General features: G+C 39.0%; 1 protein-coding gene across 3 annotated transcripts; it reads left to right on the top strand.

The window, feature by feature from the left end:
* Positions 1 to 627: 627 nt before the first annotated feature.
* Positions 628 to 19,718, top strand: cluha (clustered mitochondria (cluA/CLU1) homolog a). 3 transcript variants are annotated; one of them, XM_057351185.1, is made up of 26 exons: positions 628 to 1,247; positions 6,718 to 6,911; positions 7,007 to 7,178; positions 7,255 to 7,398; positions 7,482 to 7,609; positions 7,698 to 7,852; positions 7,959 to 8,084; positions 8,460 to 8,607; positions 8,688 to 8,780; positions 8,856 to 9,550; positions 10,034 to 10,446; positions 11,242 to 11,343; positions 11,426 to 11,526; positions 11,884 to 12,036; positions 12,122 to 12,184; positions 12,352 to 12,596; positions 12,745 to 12,829; positions 12,907 to 13,060; positions 13,145 to 13,284; positions 13,368 to 13,448; positions 13,567 to 13,692; positions 13,910 to 14,031; positions 14,226 to 14,319; positions 16,106 to 16,240; positions 16,608 to 16,681; positions 16,766 to 19,718. In XM_057351185.1, exons 1-26 carry the CDS (start codon positions 1,118 to 1,120, stop codon positions 16,890 to 16,892), a joined length of 4,200 nt encoding a protein of 1,399 aa, XP_057207168.1. In that variant the 5' UTR covers positions 628 to 1,117; the 3' UTR covers positions 16,893 to 19,718. The 3 variants fall into 3 exon arrangements, with proteins under 3 accessions (XP_057207168.1, XP_057207169.1, XP_057207171.1); XM_057351186.1 differs by having other exon boundaries at positions 634 to 1,247; positions 10,034 to 10,359; XM_057351188.1 differs by lacking the exon at positions 628 to 1,247 and adding an exon at positions 2,301 to 2,392.
* The last annotated feature ends 473 nt before the right edge of the window (positions 19,719 to 20,191 follow it).

Genomic DNA, 20,191 nt, shown 5'->3' with positions numbered 1-20,191 from the left:
ATTTAAATAATTTCCTTATATATATATATATAATATTCATCAATAGTATGTTCAGTAAATTGATAGTTTAATAGCTTTAATACATTTTTATTGAGAACTGTTTGTATTACAATTTTAGGAATGCAGATCAAAGGCTATGAGTACAGACTTCATCTTTATCATCAGTAAGATTTACTTGCTACCTAGAATTGAACTACATTTTCAGTGCGAATGCAAAATATGCTTAGTAACCATATAGTGGGACATACTTAAAGGAACAGTTCACCCAAAAATGAAAATTCTGTCTTCATTTACTCACCCTCTAGTTGTTCCAAATCTGTATAAATGTCTTTGTTCTGATGAACACAGAGAAAGATATTTGGAAGAATGCTTGTAACCAAACAGTTATTGGCCACCATTGACTACCATAGTAGGAAAAAAACTTCTCTGTGAATTTCTATGTTCTGTCAAACACAAAAGAAGATATTTTAAAGAATGTAGGAAAGCAAACAGTTCTGGGGCACTTTTGACTACAATTGTCATTTTTCCTACTATGGTAGTCAATGGTGGCCAAGAACTGTTTGGTTACAAGCATTCTTTCAAATATATTTCCCTGTGTTCATCAGAACAAAGAAATGTATTGATTTGAAACTACCCGAGGGTGAGTAAATGATTACAGAAATGTATTATAAGAATTTATATTATATTAATTAAGTTGTTTGCGGGCCAATCCAGTAGTACACAAATCTAGATTTTTGATCTTTGTATCCCAGTTTTTACAGTGTTTCAGTCTTAAAACTAGTTTACATAACACCAATTAATTGCGTACAACCAAAAGTTCAATCGTTTCAGTAAACGCTCTTCTCAAGAAATGAGGCTGCAGACTTGCCGTAGCCGTTTGTTTGGTGGGCGGGACAAATACAAAGGCAAACAGGTCAAGAGGAGGAGAAACCACGTGTGACAGCCAGGCTGAGTGCTATCCTTCGGAAGTGAAGTTGTTTTTGTAATATCTTTGCATGTAACAGCCAGCCATTCCGTCTAACGGTGAAGGCCATTCAACAGACTTACAGCAAACCCGTCAGCAACGGAAATCTGTTGCTAGCTTCGAAACCGAGTTTAGTCTTGTGGCATACGAATCATGGTTAGCAAGACGGATGACATCCCAGCACCAGTCCCGACCTGTAACACCGTTGATTTGGCCAGAGAAGGCGAAACGGCGAACAGCAAAGAGACCAGCAAGACAGCCTTGCAAGATCCATGTGCATGTGGTATGTGAGCTTAACCCCATTCACAATGACTAGTTGCGTTTTAATTCTATTTCACTCTTAAATGACCGGCGAATGGTAAATCAGTGTTGAAACCTGATTTATGTTTGACTGGATAGAGGTCAAAGTAGGACAAAGACAGACAGTCATGCAGAGGTATTTGCTCTTTACTGGTATAAAGCAACGTTATGATGCTTAGGTAAGTGAATTAATTTACAAATAAGAGCCCGTAATGTTTAAGGATGCTGGCTTAAAACATTCAGCACTAGTTACTGTCAGGGGGAACTTGTTTTATACCTTGGTTAATGTACTGTGGATGTGTATTATACGTTAGATCTGCTCGTTACTTTCATGCAGAAACGCAATAACGATGCATTACGACAGAGTTGTGAATACTTAACATACCAATGTTTCAATTAAATCTGTTCATGCTATGTTACTAGTGCCATGTGCACTGTATTCGTTAATGTTTGAAGACGTGCTGGTTGTAGTTAAAGATCAGGCAAATTGAACAGGCTAATATGATGCTAACTGTAACCAAGGTGAATGAAAGCTGTCTAGTTACTCCCCTCTCATCTGAACTCAAGATTTACACAATATATTTGCTTGCCGAAGGACAACACGTAGCTCTTAAACTCTAAATATAATTTCGATCATTTTTTACATGCTGGTTTTGATCGCTGGCTAGCTTTCGTCTTACATTAATGTAGTGTGTTCTTAGCATCTTGTCCACTAGCCGCCGTAAGATCTTGACGCACATGTTCTGTAACAGCGCGCATGATCACGAAAGAACTGAAGGTCACCTTCAGTGGGACGGAACCATTCGGAGAATAGGGGACAACTGTTTGTTTAACTACACTATGATTATATGAAACTCCTTGTTTAATATTATTTTTGTTTAATATTGTTTTTATCAATTATACTTATTATGTCTGTAGCTATACTTGTTTAATACAGTTGAATTTACTTTATTAGAAGTATAAGGCTTATTTTGAACGCGTGTGTTCGTATCGACCCCTCCTGTTTTCATTCAGCAAGGTGTTTCGCTCCTCGACCGGGAAGCGGAAGTAGTCACACATGGAAAGTCATGGTGCATGTGTACCGATAGAAGGTTATTGCTACCAGTTAAATATAGAGGGATCTGTTAGGTAAGTGTTGGTTTTACATAGTTTGCTTACAACAAAGGATACATCCTATAAAATCAGACTTATTTCCGAGGTACAAAACGAGGAATTATCTGCTGTCAGTAGATTAGCTAAAGAGCAAATGGCCGGTTAATGTGTACAACTGCTAGTTGCTGCATTCTGTGTCATGTTAAAGGAGACCTTGGAAAAGACTTGACACCCGACAGCTTTACTATGGCTCAATTTAATAGCCCATGAAAGTTCGTGATAGTTTGAATTTGATGCCTAAAAATGCCTGTCCTTTGTTCTTAGTTCCATGAGCTGTGACATCAGCTTCAGAAATAAGACTTTGTGTGGATGTGACTTGTAGCCAGTTGCATTATGATGGATGTAATAAATGTTTAATAAATCTATGTCAGAGGCGCACAAGTTGTTTGATTCATTTTTATATACTTATAATATATTCAGATGTGTTCTCGTTATGTAATTTTACTGTAATTTGTGTAGTCTCATTTTACAAATTCAGTAACTGACGAATCGGACTAACGTTATGTGAAAAGTTATCAGCACCTCAGTACCCTCTGTTATATGGTTAAATTAAAAGTAACAGAAATGGCCTTTTGTAGTTTAGTTGTCTGTGAAGCTGTCCTGGCTGTTAATAAAGGATGAGGGGCCTTTGCATGACTTAAGCCAAATGTTGGCAAACATGCTTTCCTAACACATCATTCCATTTTACATGAGGTCTAGAGGATCTGGTCTCACTTGGATCTCAGACCACCATGATCTCAGCTTTAATAATGTCTGGCAGGTTTTCAGGTTGGTGCAACATGCCATAAAAGACACTTTGACAACAAGAATTGCACTTTTTGTACTTTAGCATTATGAGAGTCTGTGACAAAGGTTTTGCATTTAAAAAATTGGAATTGGAGTATGTTGAAGGGAAAACAAGACTTTGCATAGGTTGGGAGTGTAATACTGAATGGACACATTCTTGTGGCACTATTAAGGTTGCTAAAAGAAGAACATTTTCTTACCTGGTTGACTAGAGCACACTGGTGCTGTTTTAACTACTATCGGTGTGCCTTTGAATGATTTACCAGGAAAATCTAGACAAAGTAATCAAGCGGTTGTTTAGTTACTGTTTTCATTTGGACTGTTCCGCGATTATAAAACATAAACACAGCAGGAAGGATGAACCAGAAAAAAAATCACCTGCACCTTGGCTATTAAAGAGAAAAATGAAAATTCTGTAATCGTTTACTCGCCCTCAAGTTGTTCCAAAACTATTAAAATCTTTGTTCTGTTCAACACAAAAGATGATATTTGGAAGAACGTGGGAAACTAAACAGTTCTGGAGCACCATTGTCTACCATAGTTTTTTCCTTACTATAGAAGTCAATAGTGCCCCAGATCTATTTGGTTACTGACATTCTTCGAAACATCTTTCTTTGTGTTCAGCAGAACCACAAAATTTACACAGGTCTGGAACAACTTGAGGGTGAGTAAATGGTGACAGAAAGATTATGGTGTTGAGAGATGTATAAATCAGCAACAGGACAATAAGCGTCCTAGTTCTTAAATTTACTAAATGTGGTGTGCATCTGGACTTCACCCAGTTTTGTGGGAGGGACTATTAAAAGACAAGTCAATTGACTTTGCATTGTGCAGTGTCAAGTAGCAGTCAACTTCATGAAAACTTTGTTTGTATGGTGCAATTCACTGGATTGGCTGGTTTAGGGTGTCGTTGTTCTGTGCAAATTCCGATTTCAGTAATGTATCATGTGCTTCTCAGTTTTGTGATAGAAGAAATAAGACCAAATAATATAGTTTGGAATTCCACATTAAAAGATGTGGTAAATAAAATCTAATTAGAGATGGAACAATATATGTTTTTTTATGTAAATGCCCTGTAGTTTTACTCTGCAAATTAAGAGTTGTCTTTGCCCAAGGGCACAATAGTGGGTATTCCGAAATCTCAGTAAATTACTTGTACATAGTCACTGTGGCCTGGTTTACCAGTCTATCTGTTAGCGGCTCTTCACCCAATTTGGCAACCAGCACTTAATGCTCATGATTAGATTTGCATTGGATAAGGGAAGCTCTGTGACAAACTAAATCAGGATAAATAAATGACAGTGAGCCATATGGTGCGGCTAGGTCTGAGAACAGTTGACTTCGATTAGAATTGAAGAAGGGTGTAGTAGGTAGCTAATTCAACACTGTTTAAATACCTTCCATCAAATGAGAGGCCAATCCACATTCCTTTAAAATCAGTGGAAATAAAGTTTCCCTTTTTTACGCCATGCTATTTACTCTTGATCAGAAGTGCACAATCTATAAATCATGCTTTCAGCGAATTCAAACATAGGGTCATTGTGAAATCTGTTTGATGCCTCTCCCCTGTGGTCCTCTGAGGTCTGTACTGCGAGACCAACTGTTTGTTGCTATAGCCGTGACACTTTTTGAGGAGAGCCAAGGACAAGCAGCAGTTGTCGAAAAGCAAACAGTGTGTTTTACTCTTGCAAGCTGAATTACGGCCGAGACAGCTGCGACTTCAGAAGGGTCCTGAAAACATCTCTGCCGAGACAGGAATTTGTGTTTTGTCACTTCAATATATGCTAAAATGTGCCGGTTCGTGAATCAACCAAAGCCTTCTCAAACAAATGAGTCATATGATATTGCACCACTGGTCAGGCAGCATTCATCCGTAAAGCATGCCAAGAGTGTTTGGCCCCTGAGACCTAGGACTTTAACTGTTGCTGTGGAGATCTCCATGGTAGCTCGCTGTGGGAGCTGTATTGTGTGAAGTGTCACAGGGGCTCAGAAGCTGTCCTGTGAGCTAGTTGGCTGGTAAAAATCCACTAACCTTTATGCAACTCTTACTGCAGGCTAAGCAATACCTACAGCAACGGCGTTAATGGTTAATTCCTGATATAAATTACTACATTGCAAAATAGTTCTTGTGAGTAACATTCTTTGACCGCAACTACACAAGGATTATTTTCATAAGCATCCATTAAACTGATTTATTGACAAGTAACCTACTACTTTTCATTGTAATCAACTTGCAGTAATGTTTTTTTGTTTTTGCTTTGAGGTAGGGCTGGGCAGTATGACCAAAAATGAATGTAACGGTGTTTTCCAGATTTATACCGGTTTCCCGGTACATGGCGGTATTTTAACCACATTTTCTACTGATTGAGAGAGGAAATAGTGCTGTTGATTGACTTAAAATGCCCTTTTATACTGTAATGGTGACAGTATCCCCATAATAACTGCAAAGTTTAGACTTTTTTAACAACTGAATAGCATGCGAAGGTAACTTGCATACATAATATTTAAGCAAATAAATAGAGAACAGGGCTCGAAATTAACTTTTATCCTTGGAAGCACTGGTGCTCCCAACTTCAAGAGTTAGGAGCATCCACCCAAAAATGAATAGTTGAAAACAAAATGGTAACAACTATACCATTAAAACATGCATGTCTGCTGTGTTTTACATAGTCACAATGGCTTCATGATTTCATGAAATCATATTTTTTAATCATAAAACAAAGGCTTAAATTAGATATGTGAGAGGAAAGTGATCGCATCACGCTGTCAATCCATCCTCCTTACTGACCCTTATTTCTCATCATAGCATATAGAGAAACAGTTCAAACTAAGAACACATCATATTATATTCTTATATTGAGCAGATATGAGGGGAACACGGTCGTTTTTTGAAAATGTTTGTCCGTGAGTATATTTAACATAACGTAATGCGAACTTGCAATTACTTGTGCTGCTGTTCAGCCGCGAGGTGCGCGCTCCCATTGCGACGGGAAAGAAATATGTAACGTTACCGCTCATGCGCGAGACGCACACAAACATCCAAACGCCTCCGTTTAGGGCATTGCGATTTATACAGAAAAAATATAATAAAGTAGTGCCACGGCATAGAAAGACGCATTCGGTGTGAAGCCGTGTGAATGGCCGGTCACAGTGCAACAGTGTCGCGTTCCGGTTGTTTAAGCGACATACACCGGTAATATGGTATATACAAAATTCATATCATAACAAAAACACACACCGGTATTCGGTATGAACCGGTGTATCGCCCAGCACTACTTTGAGGTACAGCTTGTAATAGGCATGTCCTAACTGGCAATAAAACTTGTATGTCATTAGAGTTGATCTAAAATCTAAAATGATCTTACGTTTGGTCCTGTGTATTGTGTGCCATTAACCAACTATGATGCCATAATAAAGCATTTTTTTAGTTGTACAGTACAATACGTATGTCAGTTTGATCATTGAATGCTTACTGGCTGTCATTCTAATCGGAAAATGAATGTCTCTATCGTCAGGGCACCGTGGTGACACAGCAGTAATGAACGGGGACAGTGCTCATGATCAAGCCGAGGAGGCCGACTCCAAACAGGACGGCAATGCTGATGCAGACCCCGGAGAGGATGCGAATGAACAAGAAGTGATTGTGATTCAAGACACTGGCTTCACTGTGAAGATCCAAGCACCAGGAACTGAACCTTTTGACCTTCAGGTGAGCGGTGTTCTTACATTAATGGAATTGTCTAATAGAATTTTGAACAAAATGATCTTGTCATTTAATTGAATAAATCGTGTTTTTTTACTCAGGTGTCACCACAAGAAATGGTGCAGGAGATCCACCAAGTGCTGATGGACCGTGAGGACACCTGCCACCGCACCTGCTTCTCTCTGCAGCTCGATGGGAACGTACTCGACAACTTTGCAGAGCTCAAGTCCATCGAGGGCCTACAAGAAGGTTCCCTTCTCAAAGTTGTAGAAGGTATGATGCGAAGTCCTTTTGTTTTAAGTAAACATCTTATTAGAAGGTACTGAGCTTCAGTGTTTCCGCTCTGCAGAACCCTACACGGTGCGTGAAGCTCGCATCCATGTACGCCACATCAGAGACCTCCTGAAGAGCCTTGATCCATCAGACGCTTACAATGGAGTGGACTGCAACTCCCTCTCGTTCCTCAGCGTGTTTACAGATGGAGATCTTGGAGGTGTGTAATGGGAAGAACGTGAGATCTTTGTTAGTGTTTTTAGGTTGGTGTCTTGTATGTGAATGTTTTGTTCTTGCCTGTAGACACTGGGAAACGCAAAAAGAAGGGCAGTGAACTTGAGCAGATTGATTGCACACCACCTGAACACATTCTGCCGGGCAGCAAAGAACGTCCTTTAGTTCCTCTACAGCCACAGAACAAAGACTGGAAGGTGAGCGCAGCCATTTATTAAATAACAATCTTTTGCATGACATTTACTCAGCAGAATTCTTAATCCTTATTTCGTCTTTTATTTGCAGCCAATGCAGTGCCTGAAGGTCTTGACTATGAGTGGCTGGAACCCACCACCCGGCAACCGGAAGATGCACGGTGACCTCATGTACCTGTGCATTGTGACGGTAGAGGATAGACACATCAGCATCACTGCCTCCACCCGTGGATTCTACCTCAATCAGTAAGTGAATAAAGACTCTTCAGCTTCTACAGCCAACATTATATATAATATACATTTATTTTTCTGTCTGAGGAAAGTTTTTAAAGTTACACGTTGACTATTGCAGGTCAACAACATATACCTTCAACCCCAAGCCAGCCAACCCCAGCTTCCTCAGCCACTCTCTGGTGGAACTTCTCAACCAGATTAGCCCCGCCTTCAAGAAGAACTTCAGCGCTCTGCAGAAGAAGAGGTATTACCCTGTCATTACTATTATATTTAAAGGAATAATTCACCCCCAAAAAATTCTCACTTAATTTGCTCAACCTCATCTCAAATGTATGTGGTCACTGTATAAATATACTTGAATTAAAGTAAATTGAATATATCCATGTAAACAAACATACACATCTGCACGCTAAATATGGTGGCACATCGATAACGTAAAATCTTTGTGGTCTTGTGACTAGTTGTCCTATACGTGTTATACGTATACACTTTTTTTAGCTTCAACATTTTTGTTCAAGTATAAGAAGATAACATATCTTTTAATATAAAATTGTCTGTGTTCACCTGAAGAAAGGAAGTTCTATAAATCTGAGATTGATCCTCTCTGATCATATTTCAGGGTTCAGAGACATCCATTTGAGAGAATAGCCACTCCCTTCCAAGTGTACAGCTGGACTGCACCACAGATCGACCATGCCATGGATTGTGTGAGGGCAGAGGATGCCTACACCTCTCGCCTGGGTTATGAGGAACACATACCTGGCCAAGTATGCTTGAAATCATCATCTTTACTGCAAAGATTTCCATAAATTTGAATATTCTTCTGATATTGTTTCTTCTGTCACAGACTAGAGACTGGAATGAGGAGCTCCAGACCACCCGAGAACTTTCTCGTAAGAACCTCCCCGAGCGTCTGCTGAGAGAGAGAGCCATATTCAAGGTGAACATTAACTATGACTTCAAAACAACACGTTTGCATTTCAAACATTGCCCAGCTCACACTTCTGTTCCACAGGTTCATAGCGATTTTGCCGCCGCTTCCACACGTGGCGCAATGGCGGTGATTGACGGCAACGTCATGGCGATCAACCCTGGAGAGGAGACGCGCATGCAGATGTTCATCTGGAACAACATTTTCTTCAGCTTGGGCTTTGATGTACGTGACCACTACAGGGAGCTGGGTGGCGATGCCGCCGCCCATGCCGCCCCCACCAATGACCTGAACGGGGTGAGGGCATACAGTGCTGTAGACGTGGAGGGGCTCTTTACCCTTGGCACGGTGGTGGTGGACTACCGAGGTTACCGTGTAACCGCACAGTCCATCATTCCTGGCATCTTGGAGCGAGAACAAGAGCAGAGCGTCATCTACGGATCCATCGACTTTGGCAAGACTGTAGTGTCTCACCCCAAGTATCTGGAGCTTCTGGAGAAGACTAGTCGCCCGTTGAAAGTGCAGCGACATGCTGTGCTCAACGAGAAAGATACCGCGGTGGAGCTTTCCTCCTCTGTGGAATGTAAAGGTATAATCGGTAACGACGGCCGCCATTACATCCTGGACCTTTTGCGGACCTTTCCTCCTGATCTCAATTTCTTGCCGGTGGAAGGAGAAGAACTTGCTCCGGAGAGTCAGAAACTGGGTTTCCCACGACATCATCGTCATCGCCTGGCTTGTCTGCGCCAGGAACTTATTGAGGCCTTTGTAGAGCATAGGTATGTTTTTATTGGTTAGTTGTGTTTATCATTGTAGTTTTCTGTCATTCCAAACCTTTTGTGGAACATACCAATGGTTGTCAAGTACCTTTGAGGGATAGTTCACCCAAAAATGAAAATTCTGTCATCATTTATTCACCCTCTTGTCAATTTAAACCTGTATAACTTTCTTTCTTCCAGAGAACACAAAAGAAGATATTTTGAAGAATGTCGTTAACCAGCACCCATTCACTTGCATTGGTTTTGTGTTCATACAATAGAAGTGAATAGGTGCCAGCGCTGTTCGGTTACGAACTTTCTTCAAAATATCTTCATTTGTGTTTGAAGTAATTTTTATTTTTGGGTTAACTATCACTTTAAGTCTCATAAGTGATCTCATCTATTCAAATCTTTAAAATAATCTATTTTATTATAAGTTACTTTCTTTTTAATGGCTTGATTTCGTGAAACTGCATCTAACCACGTGAACCTCTCGCACCTCAGATATCTTCTCTTCATGAAGATGGCAGCACTCCAGCTAATGCAGCAAAAGGCAAACAAAGACAATAAAACCGCAGCACTTCAAGACTCAAGCACCGCAGATACACAATCCGATAGCAAACCTCAACCTGCCGAAGCTTCTGACAAGGTTATCGAAACCACAGCACCTCCTCGAACCTCCTCCGATTCCACTCTGGCTACAGAAGAATCAAAAGCAACATCCACGCCTGAAAAGGAGGCCTTAGCCAGTCTGAATGCAACAAACACCAACGGTACTCATGAGCATTCAGCAGAGAGCCACAACGGAGGCTGTGATAGTCTTTTGGAGGGTAAGGACGCTGATGAAAATATACCTGGACTTGCCCAAGCTAAAGAGCTGGCCAAGTCCTTAGCGGCGGAAGATGGATCTGGTATTGGTACGTCGTGCGAGCAGCCAGAAAGAGCGTTAGAGGGAACAAGAGCAAGAGTTGGTGGAGATATGCACATGTGACTGCCACAGTTTACAGCTGCTTCTTCACATAGATCCATCTGGGTTCCCTCAGGGTTTCATTATCACCTCATTAGATATCCTGCTGTTGTCATTTTCATTTGCTTTTTAGTGCATCTCTCATCTGTGCTTTGTGCTTTTGTTCCCTCTGATGCCCATGGGAGGAGAGCATGATCTCCTCAGTTGGTTTTGTAATATCTTGGCTTATATGTGTCAGGATTTCAGTTTATTCACAACAGTCTCGCATCCCACTGTCTAATCTTTTGACATGGTTTGAGCAAACTTGAGATTTTTTTTTCTTTTTTGGAGAGCAAATCAGTTTGTTGTGTGTGGGATTGATTTGGTAACAGAGTTAACTCTTAAAGCCCCAGTGAAATCAAAAGGAAAGGTTTTTTTTCCTTTTATTAAAAATAAGTTAGCCTTAAGGATCAGTCAATAAACTGATATGTTCCTACATGAATTTTCACATGAATTTTAAAAAGAGAATGACCCACATTGATAAACTGTTTACAATAAACGGTGCGATATCTCATAAAAAAAGACATTGTAAGTTTTAATTTCACTGGAACTTTAACTCTTAACTAATAATTTAATACCCAGTTACAGTTATCAGTTAGTAACCTGAATTTCATAACGTGATCTCTTTTATTTACTAACGTTAATATATTAAAAATCATGAATTTATAAGTTGCTTTTAAACCAGAAATAATTTTGCCTTTCACAGACCCCAGAAGCAGAGAGGTGGTCCTCAATGCTTGTAAAGCTGTCGGCTCCATCAGCAACACCTCCTTCGATATTCGTTTCAACCCAGATATCTTCTCTCCAGGTATGCTGGGAGTTTTTGTGGTATAGATCATATTTTGATATGGGCGAGGCTAACCATGTGACATCATCTGTCTTCATTGTAGGAGTGCGTTTCCCAGACTGTAGCTCTGAGGAGGTCCTAAAACAAAAACAACTTCTCAAAGATGGTGCGGCTTTCCTAATATCCTGCCAGATCCCATCTTTTGTGAGTGATCTAATCCACACCCACAGTCTCAGATGGGTTTATTAAAGCAATAAACAATAAACCACAAAAGGCTGTAGGAGGGCAGGCTTATTGCTGTTATAAAGTGGTGTACATAGTGGCGTGATAAATGACAGCAATTTTAAATAAACATAAGCATTTATTAATAATAATAACCAAAATAAACACATTCTTCTGCGTGAGGAAGTTCTCACTAGCCTTAATATTTCCAAGCAATTCACCATTTTGACACAATAAAAGAATGTAATGGTAATACTATTTTACAGCTGCTTTGAACCTGTCATGTTTTTGAATCTTGAATTCTTCAGGCTTAAGTTGATGTTTTTTGTCGTTCTGTAGGTAAAAGACTGTTTAGATCACAGTTCTCTGCCAATGGACGGTGCTTCATTGACAGAAGCTCTTCACCAGCGTGGTATTAACGTGCGCTACCTTGGTACTGTGCTGGACTTTGTGGACAATATGTCTCCAAAAGCACAACTTGAACACATCTATGTAAGTTAAGATGTTTGGTAGCAAAATAAAACTTTTTAAAAACAAGTTTTTAATTGTTTTATTGAAATGTTTTTTGTGTGTTTAGAGAATTGGAATCAGTGAACTCATCACCAGATGTGCTAAACATATCTTCAAGACATATCTTCAGGTAAGCTGGAACCAATATTCACAACATCAGTTTTGATGATAATAGTGATATAAAAAAACTAGATCGATATTGTGGTGAAACGGATTTCTGTTTGAATACATTTAGTCTTTGTGGTTGTTGTTGTTTGAACAGAAGTGCTAACCTGTTCTTGTGTTTGTCATCTACAGGGTGTGGAGCTCTCAGCTCTGTCTGCTGCTGTGAGCCACTTCCTGAACTGCCTCCTGAGCTCTTTCCCAGATGCTGTAGCTCACCTCCCCGCAGATGAGCTGGTGTCGCGCAGGAAGAATCGGAAGAGGCGAAACAGGGTCCCCGGTGGAGGGGACAACACGGCCTGGGCCAGCTTGACTCCCAGTGAGCTGTGGAAGAACATCGCTTCTGAGGCACAGAGCTACTATCACTTCAATCTACAATGGTGAGAACCACAAAGACTCGCCATTTAAAAATAAGTTAGTTGCAATAAAAGCTTATGAAATATTTACAAAAGAGCGTTATGTGCCAATGTTTCAAAAGTATATAAATGCAGATAAGATGTCCAGACTCACAATGTTCTTCTTTCTCAGTGAAAGTGTAGACCAAGCAGTTGAGAAATACGGCTTGCAGAAGATCACCCTGCTGAGGGAAATTTCCATCAAGACAGGCATTCAGGTAAAGCTTTTATCGATTTCTCGCTTCTGACAAGTGTCATCAGACCTGTATTGAAAATGCTTTTCCTTTCCCTGCAGATATTGATAAAGGAGTACAACTTTGACAGCCGCCACAAGCCGACCTTCACCGAGGAAGACATCCTAAACATCTTCCCTGTCGTGAAGCACGTCAACCCTAAAGCCTCAGATGCCTTCCATTTCTTCCAGAGCGGACAGGCCAAGGTTCAGCAAGGTAGTCATGACTTAAAATGCTTATTTGAGCAAATATCTGTGATGCAACATGTAGTTTATAAACACAACTGTCCTATCTTTCTAGGGTTCCTTAAGGATGGCTGTGAACTCATCAATGAGGCCTTGAACCTCTTCAACAATGTGTATGGAGCCATGCATGTGGAGATCTGTGCCTGTCTGCGCCTGCTTGCTCGTCTCAACTATATCATGGGTGATCACGCTGAGGTACGGTGATATTTGAAAGATCAAATCTGTTAATTGAACTGTTTAAGTAATATGTTTTTAAATTAAATGCATGTTTTTGCCAGGCTCTGAGTAACCAGCAGAAAGCTGTTCTTATGAGCGAAAGAGCGCTGGGCATTGAACACCCCAACACTATTCAAGAATATGTAAGTATTTTTAGCATTGTGCCATTTCTTTGGAAAATGGAAACATCTAGTTTGTCTAACTACAAAATAAAATGAGCTCTCCGTGTTCTCTAAATGTTTTATGTGTGTTTCTTCACAGATGCACTTAGCCCTGTATTGCTTTGCCAATGGTCAGCTGTCCACTGCCCTGAAACTATTGTACCGTGCCCGATACCTCATGCTGGTGGTGTGTGGAGAAGACCATCCTGAAATGGCTCTGCTCGATGTAAGCCAGCAGCATTTATTTCCCCCTTTTGCGTTTTCTTCAGCACTGCACATCTCAAGTTTATTGCTTTGAAAAGTTAAGACGACATTTCTGTGTCTGATCATCTAAACAGCTTAATTTGTTCCTGGCTGAAGCCTTGAAGGGTTGAGGCATGGTAATTGAATTTTCTGTGCTCAGGTAAGCTGAGGCTTGTTGAACATCATTTTCTCTGATGTAGAGCAATATTGGTCTGGTGCTTCATGGTGTGATGGAGTATGACCTTTCTCTGCGTTTCCTGGAGAATGCCTTGGCCATCAATTCAAAATACCACGGACCACGTTCTCTCAAAGTAGCCCTCAGGTACATTTGACTTCACACTACATGTAGGTAATTCTTTCATGCATTTAGTATATATTTAGTCAGCATTGAGTCGCATGCAGTCTTCTAGAATGATCTTTATTGTCTGGACATTGTCTGGCTCATAAACATCCATTAATCCTGAATGTTCTGCTGAAACAGTGTTGTCATCTGTAACATTTCACTGTGTTGTGCAGTCATCACCTGGTGGCCAGAGTATATGAAAGTAAGGCCGAGTTCCGCTCTGCATTGCAGCATGAGAAGGAGGGTTACACGATTTACAAGAACCAGGTACAGCAAGCCACACACATGTTCAAGGATTTGAGAAATATATTACTATTAGGGCTGTCAACGTTAACGCATTAACGCATGCGATTAATCTTTTTAAATTAACGCGTGAGAAAATATTTATCGCAATTAACGCAGCATCCGTTTGTTTTGACATCCTTTGTCTAGCGTTACATTATGTAATCACGCTATTATTCGTGTACAGGCTTTTAAACCACTTAAGTGCGATTTGAAACAGTTGCTTTGACGCGTTCAATGAAGATAGACAGCTTCTAAACTGTGGGACGCGGCAAAACGCAACGCGAGGTCCAGTCTGGTGTAAACAGTCACGGGCTGAAGGCTGCGTCGGTGAATCTCTGTCAGACAGCGCATCCGTGTTAAGTTCTCTTTCGTGCTTGAATGGATAAAACCACACAAGATTATGTCAGAAAGCCCATTTTGTCTAGCGTTTTCTTAAGCACAGACTTCAAAGTGTAAAATAAAATCTTAAATGAATGCAAAGAGTTGTGAAAATGGGAGTGCGGTGACGGTCAGATCTGCGTACTGAGACAGCTCTTAAAGGGGCCGCGCTCTTAAACGTGCTGCTGTGACTCCTGTCACTAATGTTAATCAAAGAACAAAAGAAAATAAGAAATCAATGTGATTTTGTAGCTTTAATGAGAATTCTTCTGCATTTAATTTATAATTTAGCATTAAAGACTGTAAAGTGTCCTTCAATTTCTGTATATTTCCTACATGATAGCTCTCAATTATACTGTTGAATGGCTATAATTAATGCTAAAATAATCAATTTAATAAAGACATCAGTTACAGTACTAATATCAAAATGTTAGCTTTCATAAAATTACGCTGTTAAAGAAATATGTTGTTTCTACATCAATTTGAAGATTAAACGTGAAATTATTAAAATGTAAAAGTATATTTTAAAATATTATTGTTATGTGCGATTAATCGTGATTAATCACAGAAAAAATGTGTGATTAATCAGATTAATTTTTTTTAATCGATTGACAGCACTAATTACTGTACATTAATTTCGAGTCTTACAAATCTGTGCAGTGAATGATTATTCATGTTGTTTTTTATGTTGATCAGACATCAGACTCGGAACGACCTCTCAACACATTAGAAAAGCATGTTATTTAGAGACTTTGTACCTTCTGAGACAGCAACATGTGACAAGCTAAAATGGATTCTATATTAGAAAGGTTTTTTATAAAATGTCGCAACATTGTGGCTCGTCTGGTGTGGATGTGGTTTAAAGGGATAGTTCACCCAAAAATGAAAAATCGGTCCTCTTTTACTCGCCCTCAAGTTGTTCCAACCTTGAATAAAGTTTGTTCTGCTTAACACAAAGAAAGATATTTAGAAGTGCCCCAGAACTGTTTGGTTACAAACATTCTTCTGTTCAGCAGAACAAAGAAATTAATACAAGTTTGGAACAACTTGAGGGTTAGTAACTGATGACAACATGTTCATTTTTGGGTGACGTATCCCTTCAAGGGTTGACATAGTCATGGTAAAGTTCAACATAAAACTGGTCCCAACCCCTTTCCTTGTGTAATGTGACTCATTTCAGAGTGAGACTGGATATTTAGTGAGACGATACATGTAAGTCAATGTGAGCCTTCTCACATGATGTGTGGATAGAAGGGTTTGTAAAGTGAGTCAGAGACGAAAATATTATGAAGTCAAACATTTGTCAAATGAAAATGCATCAATAAATTGTTCACAATATTATGTGAAAGGTTTATAAAGAGATATTGTATTGTGATATTTGTGTTTTAAGGTTGGTGAAATACATGAGAAGACTAAAGAGAGCTCAGAGTATCTGAAGTACCTCACTCAGCAGGCGGTGGCGCTGCAGAGAACCATGAATGAGATCTACAAGAATGGGTCCAATGCCAGTATAATGCCACTGAAGGTCAGTCACACCTTTACAAATCTTAAGAGATGCAGTTGAATCATCTTTACTGAAATACTGTGGAAGTTTGGGCAGGACAATTTTCCATTTTATCCCTTATAATAATCCGGTATTCTCTAGTTAATGTTACAGCCCTGAACCATGATTTATATTTGCTCTTGCTAGTTTGACTGGACAGAATATTTCCATATTTTTAGTGAATTTTCTTAGAGGAGAGAGATTGTACATTTTAAATGTGCTAAAATATATAGTTTATGTGCATACACTAGCATATTGATGACCTAGCTAAAAGCCACTGAGCCACAAAACACAAATTTTGATGAGATCTATAACTGATCCTGCAATATTTATGATTTTGTCTTTACAGTTCACTGCGCCAAGCATGGCTAGTGTCCTGGAGCAGCTCAACATAATCAATGGTATCATATTTATTCCTCTCAGGTGAGTGCTACAGTACTGACTCTACTATGGGGTCTCTTGTGTTTCCTTTTTTAAACCTGAACTAAACAAAAATCATTTATTCAGCCAAAAGGACCTAGAGAATCTAAAGGCGGAGGTGCAGAGACGGCAGCTGCTGCAGGTTTCTGGGAAAACCGAGGAACAGCAAGGCAGCCAGTTAGACCTGAACGATGAGCTTCCCGTGGATGATTAACCACCCCCACCCATCTCTCCACATGAGGAGGACACGATGCGGGAACCATCTGTTTGAACCTGTGGACCTGAGAACTGAGCGGTCTAATTTAACCAATCAAATTTGAGCATAATGGGAGGTGGAGGAGCAGGAACAGGTGAAAAATGTGTACAGAATGTAGTTTGTAGATGTGAAGAGAATGAAAGCAGATGTTTAACGTGCAATTCAACAACAAGACCAAGAGACGTGCGTTCTCTGTGATCTTACACGGGAGGCTGGAGGTGGCCATGGATGTCCATGACATTTTTAACCAGAGCCTTATCCATCGATCATCTCTCGTATATTTCCATCCGTTACGTTCAAACCTGAGCCTAGAATAACCGCAGTCCGTCCCACATGAACCAGTGAGTGTAGAGAGATCCCTTTCCCACCACACACCCTCCAATACATAGCTTGTCTGAAAACTCAGGTGATTTCTACATTGCACGAGTTGCGACCAGAGATGATCACCGATCAATTCACAGATAGACAATAAGCTTAGGCTTGAAAAATATACACTTATGGTCTAGCCTGAGGATTGATGCAACTTTACACATGGTCACATTCTGTAAAAAATCTTTTTGTAAAAGTTAACGGGAAGGGAAGAAGCCATTAGATCTTGTACGCATTAATTTAAGCCATGTTTGTTTTATAGAAATACATTGAAAGGCTTAAAAAGGCTTAAGCGTAAAGTGTAAAGCTTTATCTGTGGGGTTAGACAGGTACTTGATTCATGTTGATGAAATACTGATTTCAGATGTCCAGCTTGACGTAGATTGTGTTCAAACTATTTTTCACTTTAAGTGTGTGTGTGTTTATGTATGTGTGTAAACCTGTCTTACTATGGTTGTCCATGCTAGTGCAGGGATACAGAAATGGATTCGGAGGAAAGTTGCTGCAACAGAAATAATATTGTGATGATATTTTTTTATATACAGCGTTAATATTGGATGGACTCATGCGTTTGAACATGTGCGATTAAAATAGTGGTTTTTCGAGATCAGATTAGTGTGTATGACAATACAATCAGTTTTGAATCTCTTTGACATCTTGGATGAAAATAATTCAGCACAATATTCGGGATCATGACATTACATGCTCGGCAGTTTAAGAGGTGCTTGTTTGTTTGTTTCCTCTCTAGCAGTATTTATTGCACTTTCCAGTGCTGTTTTGCGTGGTCTCGTACACCACCACCAAATGAGGAATAAAGATCGTCTGCTTCATGTAAGAAACCAAAAAGACTGAGGAAGATGTGTTTGCTTGTATACATGCGTTGTGTGTGTCCTGCAAATGTCAAAATTGTTGCTGTGCTAAAACTGTGTATGAAGCAATATACTGGAAATAAGTGCACCTTGGTTTATGCACATGGATGCAAGAAAACTGCTAGCCTGATTGTATTTTCCATAAAAACAGTAAAGTTGTTTAAAAAAATGAATCGTCTCTGGGAATTGGGGGGGAATAATTTCACATGTGATATTTAATCTGTACTTAACATCATGAATATTTAGTGTGAGATTTGTGCCTATCAATGCTCTGTCCTGTTAAAAGATAGGACAAAATTTGTGGCGGTGGAATAGGAACTCGAAATCTGTCTTTCATTGGAAAAGTTGAACCTCCGCTGCAGTACCCCAAGGTGCCACATGGGTATGCTGTAGTCAACACGTTAATACTGATTGTTAATAGGCAAAACTTCACCTATTGCGTTAAAAATGCGAGATGGATTGATTGAATCAATACAATACGTATTTACAATCGTATATATGTCCTTGAGCAAGGTACTTGCCTTGTTGCTCTTGGGCCATGGTTCAGCTTCCTGCAAAGAGTAAGCATTTTGGATAAAAAAATAATCTATCCTGATCTTCTTGAATTAATTGAAATGTTAAAGCTGATCTTAAATACTTTCAAGAGTGTAGTTACACATTTTCTGAACAAAATTAAATTTAACTGCGAAGATCATTGAAATGACATATCTTAAAGAAATGTGTGAAGTGTTCATGTTATGTACCAACATTAATTCAATTCAGTATACCATAACTGCTTGCATGACAAACCAATTTGATGTAATATAGACATAGTATTTTAAGAACATTTTGGGAAATTAAACAAAAGAGCAATTTACTCTTTTAATTAGAATGCTAAATTTAAAGCATATTATGTGTTTTTGTAATATACTTCAGAACACAAATGTTTCTATGTAAAAGCTTGCGGACAAAATTACAAGTTTTTTTGGGGGGGGCCTTTCACCTATCAGTGGAAAAAGACTGTCCCAATAATGCTAAAAAGTGGTCAAAATGCTTTCTCTAGTCAGTCAGTTGGGTTAAGTTACCCAGCAGTTGAGTTCACTTTTTATAAAAAAAATGAAAGTGGTCAAATTTACTTGAGAGGTGTCTTGTTTGATCATAGAGGTTGCTGTACACCAGTCATTTGGGGAAATACTGCAATTACGCCTGCCAACTATCATTTCTTTCTCAATCACTTCTAACATGCCCAATACTAGTCCAATGTTAACTAGAGCAAAAACACCAAAAACTAAATTGTTTATCTGGGATACTATATATAGAGCAAGATACAGTGCTCTAGTTGTCATCACCTCTAGCAGCTTCACATCTTTTTTTCGTTTTTTTAACCGAGGTGGATTTTTATTTGTGTTTGGTTTGGTCTGTTTGTTCTTGACATGAATTTTCATGAAAATTGTGAATTAAAATGTGTGGCTGTTTTGGTTTCTTGAATGATTTTCAGTTGCTCCAAATAACGATCTAATTATTTTTGGGTTAAAGTATCCTTTTGTATTAAAAATGAATAAAAATAGAAAACAACGTGTAAGTACATTCATTTTAATTAATGTATACTGTATCATAGACCTTGTTTTAAATATTTTAGAATTTTTCTAGGTAATTAGAGTGCTTTAATTGATTTATAATATATATATATGTAGATATACAGTATATATAGCCTATATAAAATATGTAAAAGACAGTAACTTTTTATTCATTTTCATATATTTTGTTATTTATATTTCATCTATAAATAGATAAGTATATAGATGGAGATATACGAACTATTTGCAGTTGTAGGTGTCTGAAAAATAAATGTAATATATAATGTTTAATATATTACGGTATACTATATATTATAGGCTTTATATGGTAAACTATGTATAATATGGTAAATTTGTATGGTAAACTGGTGTGTTCACCTGACATGACACTTTGTAGTGGTGTCCGCTTCAGAGCTCAGAACGAGCTAAATGTTCCCAAGATTAGGTATTATACTGGGGTATG

Source organism: Triplophysa rosa, linkage group LG14 (assembly GCF_024868665.1).
Source record: "Triplophysa rosa linkage group LG14, Trosa_1v2, whole genome shotgun sequence".
Lineage (NCBI taxonomy): Eukaryota > Metazoa > Chordata > Actinopteri > Cypriniformes > Nemacheilidae > Triplophysa > Triplophysa rosa.
Note: the sequence above shows the minus strand (reverse complement) of the source record. Positions and strands in the feature narration are given on the sequence as shown.